We start from the raw sequence: 14,846 nt of genomic DNA, 5'->3' as shown, positions 1-14,846 counted from the left end.
AAAAATCATGCCCCGACAATAAACTTAGCCTATTCAGCCAAAAAAAAAAAAAAAAAAAAAGACAATAAACTTAGCCCAAACAAGCCCAACTCACTAAAAAAAGAAATGAATGTTGGTGGCCAAGTATATAGTACTTTATATATTCACAATAACACAACCACCAAAGTCTCGTTTTATCCTGAATTCAACTCTTTCGGGCCTATCGTAAAGCCCAAATCCTGCTAAATAAAAGATGCCAGCCACACATATATTGTTACTTTATTGTATGCTTAGCTAACAATTATATATAAAAGTATAAACATAACCAACTATAATGAAGGACTTAACTACACAACTTATTACCTGCAAATTAATATATCATTGTGCTTCCAAGCATTGAGCCATAGAGGATAGTCTTACACCATAAATTTTAGTTTAGCAATTCTCATTGTATAAATATATTATTTACTTTGGATATGAAAATGAGTAATTAGATTTCTTTAAAATCATATACTTTGTCACAACTTACTGAAGTGGCGAACCATCACTTTCACACAAATTTACTTTTTTTTTCTTTACTAATCATAGCCGACCAAATCAAAGTTATGGCACAAAAATTATATTCCTAAATGTTCTCTTTTCTTTCAGCACTAGACATTAAATATGTTAGAAATAAAGGAGAGATAATACCTAAATTTTTCTTGGAAATTACACAATTTGATTTTACCAAAAGAGGTGGCAGAGATGAGGGGTGGACCAAGTCACTGTCTTGAGACAAATCGTGCCGTCTACGGTATATCCGATGTAGTTAGACAAATAGTTTTTGCACGTTGCCCCCAGGATACAACAGCCTAGTCACCTTTGCTGATTATCCTTGCGAGCCTACACTACTCGTAGGATATAAGCTCTCTATAGTACTTTCTTTTCCCAAAAAATTTTGTAAAAGATAGAATATTTTTGTGAGTAGTAAAAAGCAATAGATGGTAAGTGTTTAGGACAATAAAAAATTGTTTTTGAAAGGTTTTCAGCTTTGTAATTCAAAAATAATTTGTGTCTATCACTTTTATTTCTTTCCATATATATATATATATATAGCCGGACCTTTAACTTGTCCTTAGCCAAAAAATCAAAAAGATTTGATATCAATTAAATGGTCATAAAGGTATTGAAATCAATATCATGAATAGCTTTCTTTATATATATATATATTTTATATATATATATATATATATATAAACCGGTCAAACTATTTGCCAAAGTGTATGTTGAGGTGAGGTACGTTAGTAGACAAATCAAGTTTGTCTTGTAGTGTCATAACTCATAATGCCATTAAAACAAAATTTACAGCCTCTAACGTGGCTGTGTTTAAGCTGTCAAATAATGCTTTTCTTTGAAACTTTGACTATACACAATAATTACAACCAAAAATGGAAAGTAATATATAATGTTATAACCCATCAACAGTAAATTATATAAATATATAGTTGTACAATATCTGATACTTTCTATCTATAACATTGCTATTAAATATATTAAAAGAAACGTTTTAAAGCAAAAGTTTATAAAGGAAAGTATACTAAAAGTTGGCAATATATGGTATTAAAATTCACATTAATTTTTAGAGATTTCCTAATTAAAACCATTGACAATAGCTATTCAAATTTTGAATTATATTTGAATTTTCAAAATTTAGCAATCAACGTATCTAACATTAAGGGATAATTGATTTCCTCAATTCACATAAATGAGTATTAAAATAAATGTGATAATTTTTATAAAAATATCCAACAAAATATATGACATATTCTTTGAGCAAGTTGTAGCTTACAATTAGGGGTATTCACCAAACCACATCAAAATCACCCATAAAATGGCACAACCACACCACACCACAAGTAATAGTGCACCACACCACATGGTGTAGTGTAGTTTGTGATTTTATAATAAGAAAAAAAAAAAAAAAAAAACAAACCACAGTGCACCCTCTTTATATATTAATATATATATATTTTTTAATATTAAATATATTATTAATAGTTTTGTAAGGACTCAATTTGTAACGACTCCAAAATGATGTTGGGTTCGCACGTTAAGGGTCCAAACAATATAATTTGTAAAGCATGGGCTTGGAAGGCTAGGTCTTGGTCAACGGACGATGGTTAGTCATGGTACTTATGGTGGACGTGCAGAGACGAGCTAAGGTTGTCCGTGGATCTTGTCCATGAAGCTTCATGTTCTTATTCTTTCTCTCCCTTTTTTGGGTACCCTGGTTTTCGGGCCCCCTTCTTTCGGCGCATAAGCCTTTACATTATATAGCCCTTCTCGGTTGATCCTGACCCTCCATCTGTTGATCAGGCAGGTACCTATTCAAGTACCTGTCCCATCAGCCGCCTTCCCCTACTTTCTGTTAGTTGCAATAACCGAAGCCACACTGTTCAAGAGTCTTTTCTCATCAATATGGTTAGGACGTTGGTGGGCGCATTCAATGCGGAGGTGACGTCTTTTCCTTGAACCACTCTCACTCGGTACCCCCATGTGAGCCCCATTCTACTCGCCTTTTCTTCTGGGGGCGCTTTGGAGGCTGCCTTTGACGACATGTCGCTCTTCCCTTTGAAGTCTTGGGATGCCGAGGACAGGGTCATCCTCAGCTGCATCTCTAGGCTATTTGGTCTTTCACTAGTTCTCGGCAACTACTATCCTCGGCGCGCGTCCTGGGTCCTAATGGAAAATGGGTCGGGTCATAAGTTCTCTGGCCCCACAAGTTTAATAACCCTAGTTTTCAAAAAATATATAAAGTTTGATAACCCTAGCAAATGTTGACTAGGAAAGTCAACTCAAAATAAAGAAAAACTAACTCAATAATTTAAAACTTGGCCCAAAATAAAGGGAAAAATTAGTTTTGGGCTAGGTAGGAAAAGCCCAAAATTTGAAAAATATACTAACTTCAAACCGTTCAAACCACATCTTATACATCGCACTGCACATGTGATCGCAAAAATAAGATGCAGTGCAGTTATGGTTTTAGCTAAACCATACCGCAAAGTGCGATACTAAAAATGGCTCAAAACTGCACCGCAAACACCCCTACTTACAATTACAGGATGTTAGTCAATTAGTTTGTTAGGATCATATTTTTATGTAATTAGCATATCCTATGATAAAACACACTTTACTTATAATTGACTAGTTCTATGTGAATTCTAGAATATCATGAAGTATGTCTGTTAACTATAACAAGTGGTATTATTGAAGACACGAAGACTACACAAAAAAACAAGTGAGAAAAGCTGAAAATAGTAAACCTCGACACAAGGCCTCTATTGAGAATTAATGAAAAACCTCGATACCTCTCGATCTATCAAACTTTGCAAATCCAAAATTTTCAAATTTGTATTTCAGCCCATGGCCATGATGACTTAGACTTGTAGGGTTTCATTCACTAAACTCCTACGTGATACAAAATGTTTATTTCCAAGTCATCATAATACACAGACTTAATTAGAAAATCTATACACTTTTTGTAAAGCTATTGCACTTTTATTCGTCTTAGAGTTTTGTGACCAAGTGCTTCCTTTTCTACAAAAATATTGAAGAATTTTGCATCCAACAACAAGCTTCAAGTTGCTGGGAGTTTGTCACGTTCTGGGATCCGTGCAAAGGGAATAAATTTCTACAAAATCAAGACCAATTGAAGATTGGTGTAAGGATTCAACTATAGGTTAGTACTTTGGGATAGTCTAGGTTTAGGGTAAGATTCCTTATACTTGTAATCTCTTGATTTTGATTGAAGATTCTTGGGAGTGGTGACCTGAAAATCACTCAATGGAGTTTTTGCATTGTGAGATGTTTTTCCCATTACTTATCAAATCACCATGTCTATTTACTTTCCATTGCACTCTAGATTATCTAGTGATTAATTTGTTCATGCCTCCACGATTTTGCATGTAATTTGACCTAGTTAATCAATTTGGGTAATTGAATTAATTAACTGGGATCAATCTATAACCCAACATAGTTGGATCAGTATATCACACACCTTGGACCCTTAATGAGGTTTCTAGGTTGTAATAGATAGAGAGATTATTGAAGAATTTGTTCAACTTTCAATATTAGATACGTTACTAAACACATCATCAATAAAGAATAAAACTCAACAAATTGAAGAGAACTTGATTTTACATGAAAAATTATTGGACAAACAATAATTGATCACCTAAATAAAAATAGCAGTATCACCTTATTTTAAGTAACCACTGGAGAAGTGCTCTAATGTAGTAAATTAAAAGGCGAAACTAAATGTTGCTTTGCAAGTTCTTGTATAAGTAAAGGCAGAGAAGATATTCCAAAAAAATTGTAGTACACCTGAACCAAAAACATATATACTAATTAATTTTTTTTTGCTATATCCAAGAGCTCCCAAAAAAAAAATCAGAAATCAGAATAGCATATTGTTTTTCAAACCTCAGAACATTTAGGAACGCAAGGATAATTTTTGTAATTTTTATTTTCAAAGAAGCTTGTTCAGATTTTTTTTTTTTTTTTTAAAGCGCTCCTATAAATCTGTAATGTTCTACAATAATTTTATGAGATTGAAATAAAATACTTCTTTGAAAATTTCTCAAACTTTGAAAGTGCACAAATAGTATCAAGGATGAAATGAAGTTTACATTGGACTCTCTCGTTTTTGGTTGTGAGGTTTCCAGACATGACAAGTGATGAATTAATGGTGTCGTATTGTAAACATGTTCTGAAATATATATATATTTTTTTAAAAAAAAATGATTGAAACCCAGTTTTCCAAAGCTTTTCATTGTGATAAAAAAAAAAAAAAATGGTTTCTCAAAAAAAAATTTATTGGAAAACTAGGTTTCAATCTTTTTTTTTTTTTTTTTTAATATTTACGATTGTGGTGGGCCTTATTTTTTGTGATTGTGGGCTAGGCTACCTCCTGCCACACTACGGCCCAAGGGTTCTGGGTAGGAGAGTTAGGACTGGTCCAATTGCAACTCACCTTAGACCGGCTTGTGCGCAAACTAAAGCCCCTTTGTTGAAACTTTGGTTACATACCCATGGCAGATGAAACTGTTATAAAAGAGTTATGACAGACAAATATAATATAACAACAATAAAGAAAATACACTTGTTATACAGAATAAGTAAAGGATTCCCAATTAAAGAAAAGAGCAGCACAATAATAGAAAACGCATTATAAGAAGAAATGATAATAATAATAAGAGAAAGGTAACACCAATAATCAATAAGATTAAAGGAGAAAAGGTTAATCTGTCATACTTAGTTGTATTACGGAACTAAAATCAAAGAGGCTTCCTCAATGTGGATAACCTCACAGGAAGGTCCTGCTATAGAAATTACCTACTTTGAGGAGATGGGCCTAAATGGCTTATGCCCAAGAAATCCTTAATCCTTAATAGAGGGTAGGCTTTTAGAGGAAGAAAATGGATTAACATATTGGTGCATGTATGCTATCTTGCCTACTTTCTATTTTTTTTTTTTTTTTCCTTTTCTAGGTTTTGTTACTCTGCCACTCTTTTCTTTTTTTAATTCTTGCTCGTGCGGTGTTGTGGTGATGGTTGTGTTGTGATACTATGACTCACTCATTGTGATTGTTGCTGTGATGATGATGCTACTGTGCATGGCGGAGGCTCCTTATATACTGCCTGTTGTGACTGGTTTTTTACCGTTTCACCCTTTAACCACTTTTGTCTGGGTGTGAGTGTCCTTCTAGACCACCCACTGGTTTGTCAGTTGCCACCACCACTTACCTGTGCTGGCTGTGCCATATCCCATTACCAGACAAAGAATTCTATTTTGTTTACTTGTTCACCGTGGCATTCCCATCCGGAATCAGGTGGGCATTCTCCCTCACTATCCCTCATGGCATGCACCTATTGTTCCAACTCATCATTCTCTCTTTTGGATGGTATGTCATCCCAATAGGACATTTCCCCTAAAAGAGTTTGAGCAGAAACCCCAGAATAGGCTCCCCCCTTCTCCCCACCTCTAAACCATACCCTCTCTTACCTCTAACCCATGGCCCACGACTCCTGTATTGGCTGGGTACAGGTTGGTGGTGCCTGGGCCTTGTGCATGCTTCACTTCCATGTGTGTCCAAAACTTGTTTGCTGCTCATGCGTTTGCTATGGCCTGGAGGCTCATCCGTGTGTTCTATTGCTTATTCTTGACCTCTTGTGGTGTGAATTGGTTTCTGAGCCTTCATTCTTTATGACTTGCTTCCTTCAAGGGCTGGGTCTTGCTTAATTGTGGGTTTTTCTCTCCTTAACCCACTCTTTCCTCCTTCCATAGACTTGCTAGCATTCCTGCCATGCCATTCTGTTATTCTTGTTGTGGTGTTATTTGATCCGTGCTTGCTGGGCCTCTTTTGGGCCTGCTGCATGCTTTTCTTTCACTTAATTATAGTGAGCCAGTAGTATTGTCATTAGGCTCACATTCATGCTACTTCGGGCTTTCTTGACCCATTTCATTGCTTTTGGGCTTCCTTGGCCCATCTCATCTTTTTGGGCATCCTCAGCCCATTTTACTCCCATGGACCTATGCTAAATCTTTTAGGCTTCCCCGACCCAAATTATCATATCCTTTACTTTTGGGGTTCATGGGCTTTCCATCAACCCCTTACTCACTTAATTTATTACTTCGGGCCTTTTTGGCCCATTCTTGCTTGCTTTTTATTTCATATAATGCCCATGAGTTTACTACTTCTTTTCTCTAGGCTCCTTTAGGCCCGCTTGCTTTCTTTAAGGCCCATTTATTATTTTCTAGGCTTATGATCTATTATTCCTGTCATTCGGGCTTAATGGTTTTCTTTCCAATTTACTAACTTTTTTTCTTCTATATTGTTGGGCTTCTTGCTATTGGGCCTTTCTGCCAAAGTGGGCATCAACAATGATAAATATATAACAATTCAAAAAGTGATTTATTTAAAAATAAATAGATACAATGAAGTCACTATTGGTAAATGACAATTAAAATAAATAGCAGATCGAAGGGATGCATGGCTTGGCAAACAAACTTTTAGACAGTACGTGAGAGCGCAGGGGAGGTGTGTTTGGACTGATTTCTTCCTCAATTTTGTATTCTGGCAAGAGATCTTTCAAGTGATGGCCAATGGGCTCAAATGGATGCTAAGAAGGTTAAGGGGCTGTTTGGATAAGAAAATTTCATCACTCAATTTCCGTCACTCAATTTCCATCACTCATCACTCAATTTTTCACACCCGTTTGGCATCATCACCCAATTTCCATCACTCAATATTTTTCACACTATTTGTGGGCCCATACCTATCACCCGGTGCAGCTTTTTTTTTTTCTTTTTTTTTTTTGTTTTCAATACCCAAACTCACCGAAGCTAATATAAAAGAAAATAAAAAACCAGAACTGAAGACCGAACTAGTGAAAGAAAAAAAAAAAAAAAAAAAAAAGGGTCAAAAGTGGTCAAAAGGTCCAGCTGGTACTGTTTGTGGGTCTCCTATGTGTGTTTAATTACAATATTGTCATTGAATTATGAGTTATGGAAACTGAAAACAACCAAAATATGTTTTCAGTTTCCATAACTCATAACTCAAAAATCAGATAATTGAGTGATGGAAACAGAGTTATGGAAACAGAGTTATCGTTTGCCAAACAACCTTTTTGCTATGGGTTCCACCATTTTTGAGTTATGAGTTATGAAAACAGATAATTGAGTTATAGAAATAGGCTATTCAAACAACCTCCAAATATCCAATTAAGAGCGAGGTAGTACTCGAATGATCGATTGTCGAGAGGGATGCATAGCCAAAAAGAATGCTAAAAAGTCTTGGCTTTGATGCCATGCTAGCTAGAAGCCTAGAACTAGCTAGGAACATCCATTTTCTTATAATAATTTTTTTTTCCTAAAATTTAAAAAAAAATCCACAAACAAACAAAATTCAACAAGCTAGCCCCTACGCAAAGTCCTTCTTTGTACACGTGTGATTCCGTAATATATCTATTGGGTAGTGTTTATTATGCATAATTTGTTTTACACACATCCTAAAAAACATGATTTTAGTTTAAGATTTTAATTGCTTTTCAGAGTGTATATAAAACTATGCAAAACAATATGTTCAACAAATTTGACGCTAAGGGCTAACCAAACTACATCGCTATGGATTTGATCAAATTACATCATTTTGCAGGGGCTAGCTATAGTAAACCTAGCCTTATAAGTAATTAAGTATGATAATGTAGTACCTAGTATAGTAAAACAATACAATAGTATAGAGGTACGGCGCCAGAAGAGATAATACAGTTCATTCAATATAAGGTGATTACAATTACAAATCTTTTTTTTATTTTTTTATTGATAAGTTATATATATATACACACATTCATGATTCACCTAATATGTATCCTAAACGCCAGAACTTACCCGGATTCTTTTTTTCTTTTTCTTTTTCTTTTTTGGGAGAAAGAAAGAGTAATTAGAATTCATTGGCAACTGATATATTATCTAAGATCGAAGTTCTTACTTTGAATTAGAAGTTATCTTTTATTCAAGAGGAATTTGTATGTTAAACTTCATTAGAAAATGCGGCCACCAATGCAAAAATTATCAAGACCAGAAAATAGATCAATTATATACCTTAACGAGGCATTGCACATTTGCACAAGAAGTAATGCGACAAGTTACCAAACAATAATCACCTCCACGTAATGAAATAGAACAATGAGGAACTGTTAAACTACATATCTAGCTAGTTGTAATAAAACCAACAAGTAATGTTACATTAGACCTGAACTAAAAGCATACATGGTTCCTTTTCTTATAACCCGGAGATACAGAAAAAGTTTTAGATAGTTGTTTCACCCGAGCCCGTTGACGAACACAAAAATTGAACATGGAAGTATTTGAATCCCAGTAAAGTCCAATCTCATCACCTTGCTTCAACTCCCTCCTGATAACAAAATCCTGGTGCCACATTCCAATGAAAACATAACTCTTAGATGTTCTCCACTGTTTGAAAACCAACTGGTGCTTGGACTTTGTATCTTTGTCCCAAACTATAACTCGGATGCCTTTACTCTCAACCTCTCTAGCACAATCAGCACCCAAGAATGGCAAAACATGGTTCTTAACCAAACTTGTTCGCACCAAGAGCCGGCTCAAATGCCCAAGATCACTCTCCGTGAGCTTCTTCTTGATTTTCCAAGGATCATCAGAAAGCTTGATCAGCTTCCTTGAACCACCCGAATGCCTCTTTTCAGCTATCTTTCTCTTCTTGGAAATCCATGACTCATCGCACAGCTTCAATGCCGTTGAAACTTCTTGTTCTGGGTACTGATCATCGTTATTGCTCAAGAACTTGACTAACTCCTCAGTTGGCTTAGTAGTAAAAAAACTAGTTTCGCTTGCTTGAAATGGAAGGTTCTTGGTTATGGTCTGAAACTCACAAGAATGTGTTAGTTCAGTGGGCGTAGTAATAGTAGCAAAACTAGTTTCGGCTGTTTGAAGCTTCTTGGTTTCAGTCTGAAACTCAAAAGAAAGTGTTAGTTCTTCTCTTGGGGTACAACAAGAAGAAAAAGTAGTTTTTCTTGTTTGAAACTTCTTTGTTTCATTCTGAAACTCACAAGAAGAAAGTGTTAGTTCAGTTGAAACGTGGCTACATTCCTCTTCACATTCCTTTGCTTGCTCAGAGCTTTGGTAGTACTCTTGCTTCATGATTTCTGGTAATGGGTTGTCAGCCAAGATAAAGTGGTACGGACTGAACAATAGTCGTTGCAGTTCCATACTATATTTGCTTTAGTGGAGAAACAAAGGGGAAGAGACTTTTTTATTATTATGGTTCAGTACTGAACCAAACCAAAATGTAATGATTTTCACAAAGTAAACAAGAATGGGAAAGGGTATCCTCTTTATGAAATAGAGAACTGTGTACTGACCACTGAGATATAGTATATGATGATAAGTTCGTTGGTTTCTAATTCAGAAGGTGTGAGGAAAGTGTATTGCCATAGGACCATGTAAGATTTGCCTCGTTTCAAGGGGTGCAGGCTCCGCAATCTCGGTATCTGGATAAACATTTGCACATATAATTCCAAGTCTATATTAAGCACACAGTTCCAGCGCTTCTTCCAATGGCATCCTAACTTAATTGTCTTTTGTGTCCTGGTTTCAATTTTTTTTTTCTTCCTCATTTTAAGTTTTGAAGACAATCATTCCCCTTATAAGCTTCTCAGGTTAATAAGTATGTTTAGGGTATTGGTTAATAATTCAGTTAAAAAAATTTTTTATGAAAAAAAATAATAATGAATATTTTGACAATTTTTTTCATTTCTCATAAAAGTGATATCAAAATTTTTCTAAAATAAATTATTAACCAATACTTTAAAAGCACTCATTAGCATTTCTGTTTATGTATAAACCCCGTAAAATTGGTGATGATTCATGATTTTGCATATTTTTAAGGCATGAAATAGGAGGTTTTCTCGGCTATTTATTTGGTCCTTTGGACTGGCATTCCATAAAGGATTTTGCTCCTATTAGCAGCACGATATTTTTAGTAATGACGCAGTTGCTACGTTGATCGTATTGCTTCTCTGCAAACTGCATGTCATTTGTTAAGTAATTTCCATTTTTTCCTGTTTTTCACTTTTTCCATTTTTGTCTCCATCTTCATTTACAAAATTTATTATTTGTTTTTCACTATATATAACCACAGAACAGTAAATATCATGCGAGCCTGCTGCTCAAGCCAACATAGTATTCTGCTGGTCCCATAACTTACTGAGTTACTAAAGTAGCATTTTACCATTTATTATGTGCAGAACTATGGACGTATATGCACAGTGAGTCAGAGACAGCTTCGAAATATGTACAATTGTAAGATAAATAAAAAAGAAAAAAAGAAAAACATATATATATATATATATATATATATTGTGGGGCCCAAATGATTTATGGGTCAGACCCATCTACCCGGGGAGAATCCAAAGACCCAAGCCGAGGAAGGCTATGGCCCAAGCTCGACAAGATAGCCTTTGGATACCGCCGAGAGCAGTTCAGTCCTCGACAGAACCAAAGTCCCCCCAGAAAGAAGGGTAAAAACGGTATAGGACTGAAACTTGGAAGAAAGATCTAAAATATCCAGGGAAAACTGCTTTTACTGCCATTTAATGCTTTGAACCTGACAGAGCCGCATTCTTTGGCTTTTACAACCACCCCCAACGACTTTGGGTATGGACTGATGGGATAAGTATCAGCCTTGGAAAGGTTGACCCTATACGTGGATGAAGGATAGTGGACGCAGGCGAGTATAAAAGGAAAAATAAGGAACCTAAAGAGGGGGCTGGGAAAAATGGCCAAAAACCAGAGCCTCTCAGCCCACCTCCAGGAGAAAGACTCCAGGGGTGAAGGAAAACTTAACCTTGTATGAACACCATGAAAAACCCACCGCCTGTCGATCAAGGCCCAGCCTTCCAAACCCACGCTCTACAAATGATATTGTTAGGGCCTTTTCACGTGCGAACCCGACACTGTTAGGTTCGTCATGAATCGTGTCCTTACAATTGGCACCGTCTGTGGGGAAGGCTTGTGTGTTGGCATAGGCGGTAGGTCGAAATAGTTCCTTTTTTATTTCTAACAATTGGTTATAGAGTTTCAGCATAAAGTTCCGTTAGGGGCTATGCTTCTTGATTAGGGGCTACGTTTGTCAGCGTTAATCGCGCGAATAATTCTAGGGGCTTGGCCGAGGAGCTAACTCCCATAAAACCAAGTTCCAGTGCCAAAGAAAACTAGGTTTTGGACAGAACCAAGGCATTGCATGGTCCACGGACTCAAGCCTATGGGGAAACCAACTACTTGGATGAGGAAAACTAGGTTTTGGACAGAACCAGGGCATTGCATGGTCCACGGACTCAAGCCTATGGGGAAACCAACTACTTGGATGAGGAAAACTAGGTTTTGGACAGAACCAGGGCATTGCATGGTCCACGGACTCAAGCCTATGGGGAAACCAACTACTTGGATGAGGAAAACTAGGTTTTGGACAGAACCAGGGCATTGCATGGTCCTCGGACTCAAGCCTATGGGGAAACCAACTACTTGGATGAGGAAAACTAGGTTTTGGACAGAACCAGGGCATTGCATGGTCCTCGGACTCAAGCCTATGGGGAAACCAACTACTTGGATGAGGAAAACTAGGTTTTGGACAGAAACAGGGCATTGCATGGTCCTCGGACTCAAGCCTATGGGGAAACCAACTACTTGGATGAGGAAAACTAGGTTTTGGACAGAATCAAGGCATTGCATGGTCCACGGACTCAAGCCTATGGGAAAACCAACTACTTGGATGAGGAAAATTAGGTTTTGGATAGAACCGGGGCATTGCATGGTCCTCGGACTCAAGCCTATGGGAAAACCAACTACTTGGATGAGGAACCAACTATTTAAAAAAAAAAAAAAAAAAAAAAAACTATGGCACATAAACCTCAAAATCCATCCGAAGAGAACTCCTCGTTAACAGATGGGTTAATACCTTGATTGCACGGATTCCTCGGTCTACCCTCGGATCCCCAGTATCAAAGGGGTTGATGCGGTACGGTGCAATATATTACCCAAAAGCACAACCAAAGTCCCTCGCCACTCGGCTACCCTCTCGGACGAATTATTTAGAGTTTATCGTTCTCGGACATTGCTCTAGCATGCATCGCGCAGCACTCAGCGATTATCCCGGTTAGTTCCAAGAGTTTAATTTATTGAGGATTAACCTTGTTATACTTGATAATATTTGTGAGTTTAAACCAGTAGGAATCTGTGTTAAGGCATTTTTCTGCCTGGAATATCATTAAGGGCAAGCTTACATTTAATATTCATGCATAAAGTAGTTGTTACGAAGAAGAAAGGTATGTATAGAGAAATAGACACATATTTTATTAAGACAAAGGAACAGTACAGTGTACAATGAAAAGCTGAAACAAAGCTTACATTGAAGCTAACTACGTAAGTAACGAAAAATACAAGAGAGTGAAGATAAAGCCGAGGAGGTAGCACAGAGGAGAAGTTGGCTACTGCCTCGAGACCTTATTCCTCCTCAATGCTTTTGCACGCCCATAACTCAGGCAGCAAAAGAACCCGACTTAAGCCTCACACTGCTGAGGGAAAGATGCAGGGAGCCGGAAGCTGAGGAGTCTTCACCAAAAATTTGCCTACGACAAGGCAGAGGCGCTGGGGGCGGAGAATCTTTCTTCTGACACACCAAAATTCTGGCATGAACAGAACCTGCTTCGGATTTTGACTAAAAGAGGGAGAAACACCCTTTCCCCTCTGTCAAACTGGAATATTCTCTTGAATTTATGCTTCCTTTACCCGTACCTCACTATCTGGAGTCTCAGGAGGACACGGCGCCTTTGTGGCGGAGAGAGTTCCTTTGCCCCAATCCTCGCCTCAAACATGATGTATTAGGAGAGGAGACTGAAGGGTTTGTGCGAAAGTAAAGCAACTTTCTCTCCTATTTATTTAAAAGATAAGGTGGTGGCATTTAATTCACGCAGCGTCCCAAGGAACGCTACAGACAAAATGTCTCTGACTCGATTTCCAATGCCATCTGCAACCATGAGATTAAAGGAGTCTCGCGAAGGTGCACCTCGAACACTAGGACGCCAAAAAGTACCGCGTGACCAAAGACTACAGAAATGCCTCCTAATTTGTGGGCTTAGTAAAATCGCGGCCCAGGCCCATTCTGCATGGGGGTCCACGAACTACGGCCCACGCCGAGGAATAACCGTTGCCGAGGACAACCTCCTGCTCGGCAACTTGTGAGATACCTGAGGAAAGGGATAAACTGAACCAAGGTCTTGTATGGTCCTCGGACCCAAGCCAATGGGGGAACCAACTACTTGGATAAAAAAAAAAAAAAAAAAAAAAAGTTTGAGTTTCGTAAGATTGGCTACTTGGTAAAAATGCCAAGCTACTTCAGCCACGGCTTAAACACTGTAAAAGGCTAAGGCCAACGAAGGTGTAAGGAAGGGGGTGGAACGCCCCAGTATTCAGTAGCCTAAGAGGTCTATTCATTTGGCGGTTGATATGTCCTCGGATGGTTATTTCTCACACGGCATCAAGCCTTCGGTTCTCTCCTCGGCTAGTTCGGGGTAAGTATTACTTCTCACGGGTCGCCCTTATTATGCCAAGCACTTCTATTAGAGTTATGGCAACATCTTTTTATTATCAAGTATTTTGGTCTTAGTCGTCATTGATTTAGATGCTATATTATTGTGCCGAGCAACGCTTGCAAATTTATAAAAACATAGAGACATAACATGCGAAATGAAATAAACAACAATTTTTATTAATATGAAAAATTATTACAACGTACAAAAAGGGGCTTAAACAAGCCTATACAAAAGGTGAGCCGCCGAAGCAACACTAACATCCGCAGTACAGATAAGTAAACGGTCAGGCGCCTTTTAAACTCGTCTTCAAAAGTCTCTCCAATCTCTGCCTTAATGTTGCTCATATTAGGAGGAGAACCTTCTTTGGAAAAAGATGAAGGAGAAGGAAATAGTAAGGAAGAAATCAATGAAGAAGATGGAGGAGATGAATGAAGAAGATGGAGGACATGAGTAAAGAAGGAGGAGAAGAAGAGAGAAGAGATGAAAAGAAAGAAAAAGGAGCAAAAGAGGGAGAAGTGAAAGCACCAGGATGGATCTGGTGCTGGGAAGACTAAGAAAGGGAGACGGAGGATAGCACCAGTGAACGAAGAGAGGAAGAAGCAGAGACACTTAGTCCCTGCCTCGATCCTGACTCCCAACACACTGGAGCCATATTAGGTATGCTCATGAGAGCGTGGTTGGTACTGATGATGGGTGTTCTTG

General features: G+C 37.6%; 1 protein-coding gene across 1 annotated transcript; it reads right to left on the bottom strand.

Moving 5' to 3' along the window:
* Positions 1 to 8,689: 8,689 nt before the first annotated feature.
* Positions 8,690 to 9,852, bottom strand: LOC115969756 (B3 domain-containing protein At2g33720-like). Its single transcript, XM_031089365.1, has one exon. It carries the CDS (start codon positions 9,763 to 9,765, stop codon positions 8,776 to 8,778), a length of 990 nt encoding a protein of 329 aa, XP_030945225.1. The 5' UTR covers positions 9,766 to 9,852; the 3' UTR covers positions 8,690 to 8,775.
* Between the last annotated feature and the right edge of the window lie 4,994 nt (positions 9,853 to 14,846).

The sequence above is a fragment of the Quercus lobata genome, chromosome 12 (assembly GCF_001633185.2).
Source record: "Quercus lobata isolate SW786 chromosome 12, ValleyOak3.0 Primary Assembly, whole genome shotgun sequence".
In the NCBI taxonomy this organism is placed as follows: domain Eukaryota; kingdom Viridiplantae; phylum Streptophyta; class Magnoliopsida; order Fagales; family Fagaceae; genus Quercus; species Quercus lobata.
This window is presented reverse-complemented; position numbering and strand designations above follow the sequence as displayed.

Excerpts from the sequence above, each read along its gene's own strand:
- LOC115969756 (XM_031089365.1), bottom strand. The coding sequence starts at position 9,765 with ATGGAACTGCAACGACTATTGTTCAGTCCGTACCACTTTATCTTGGCT.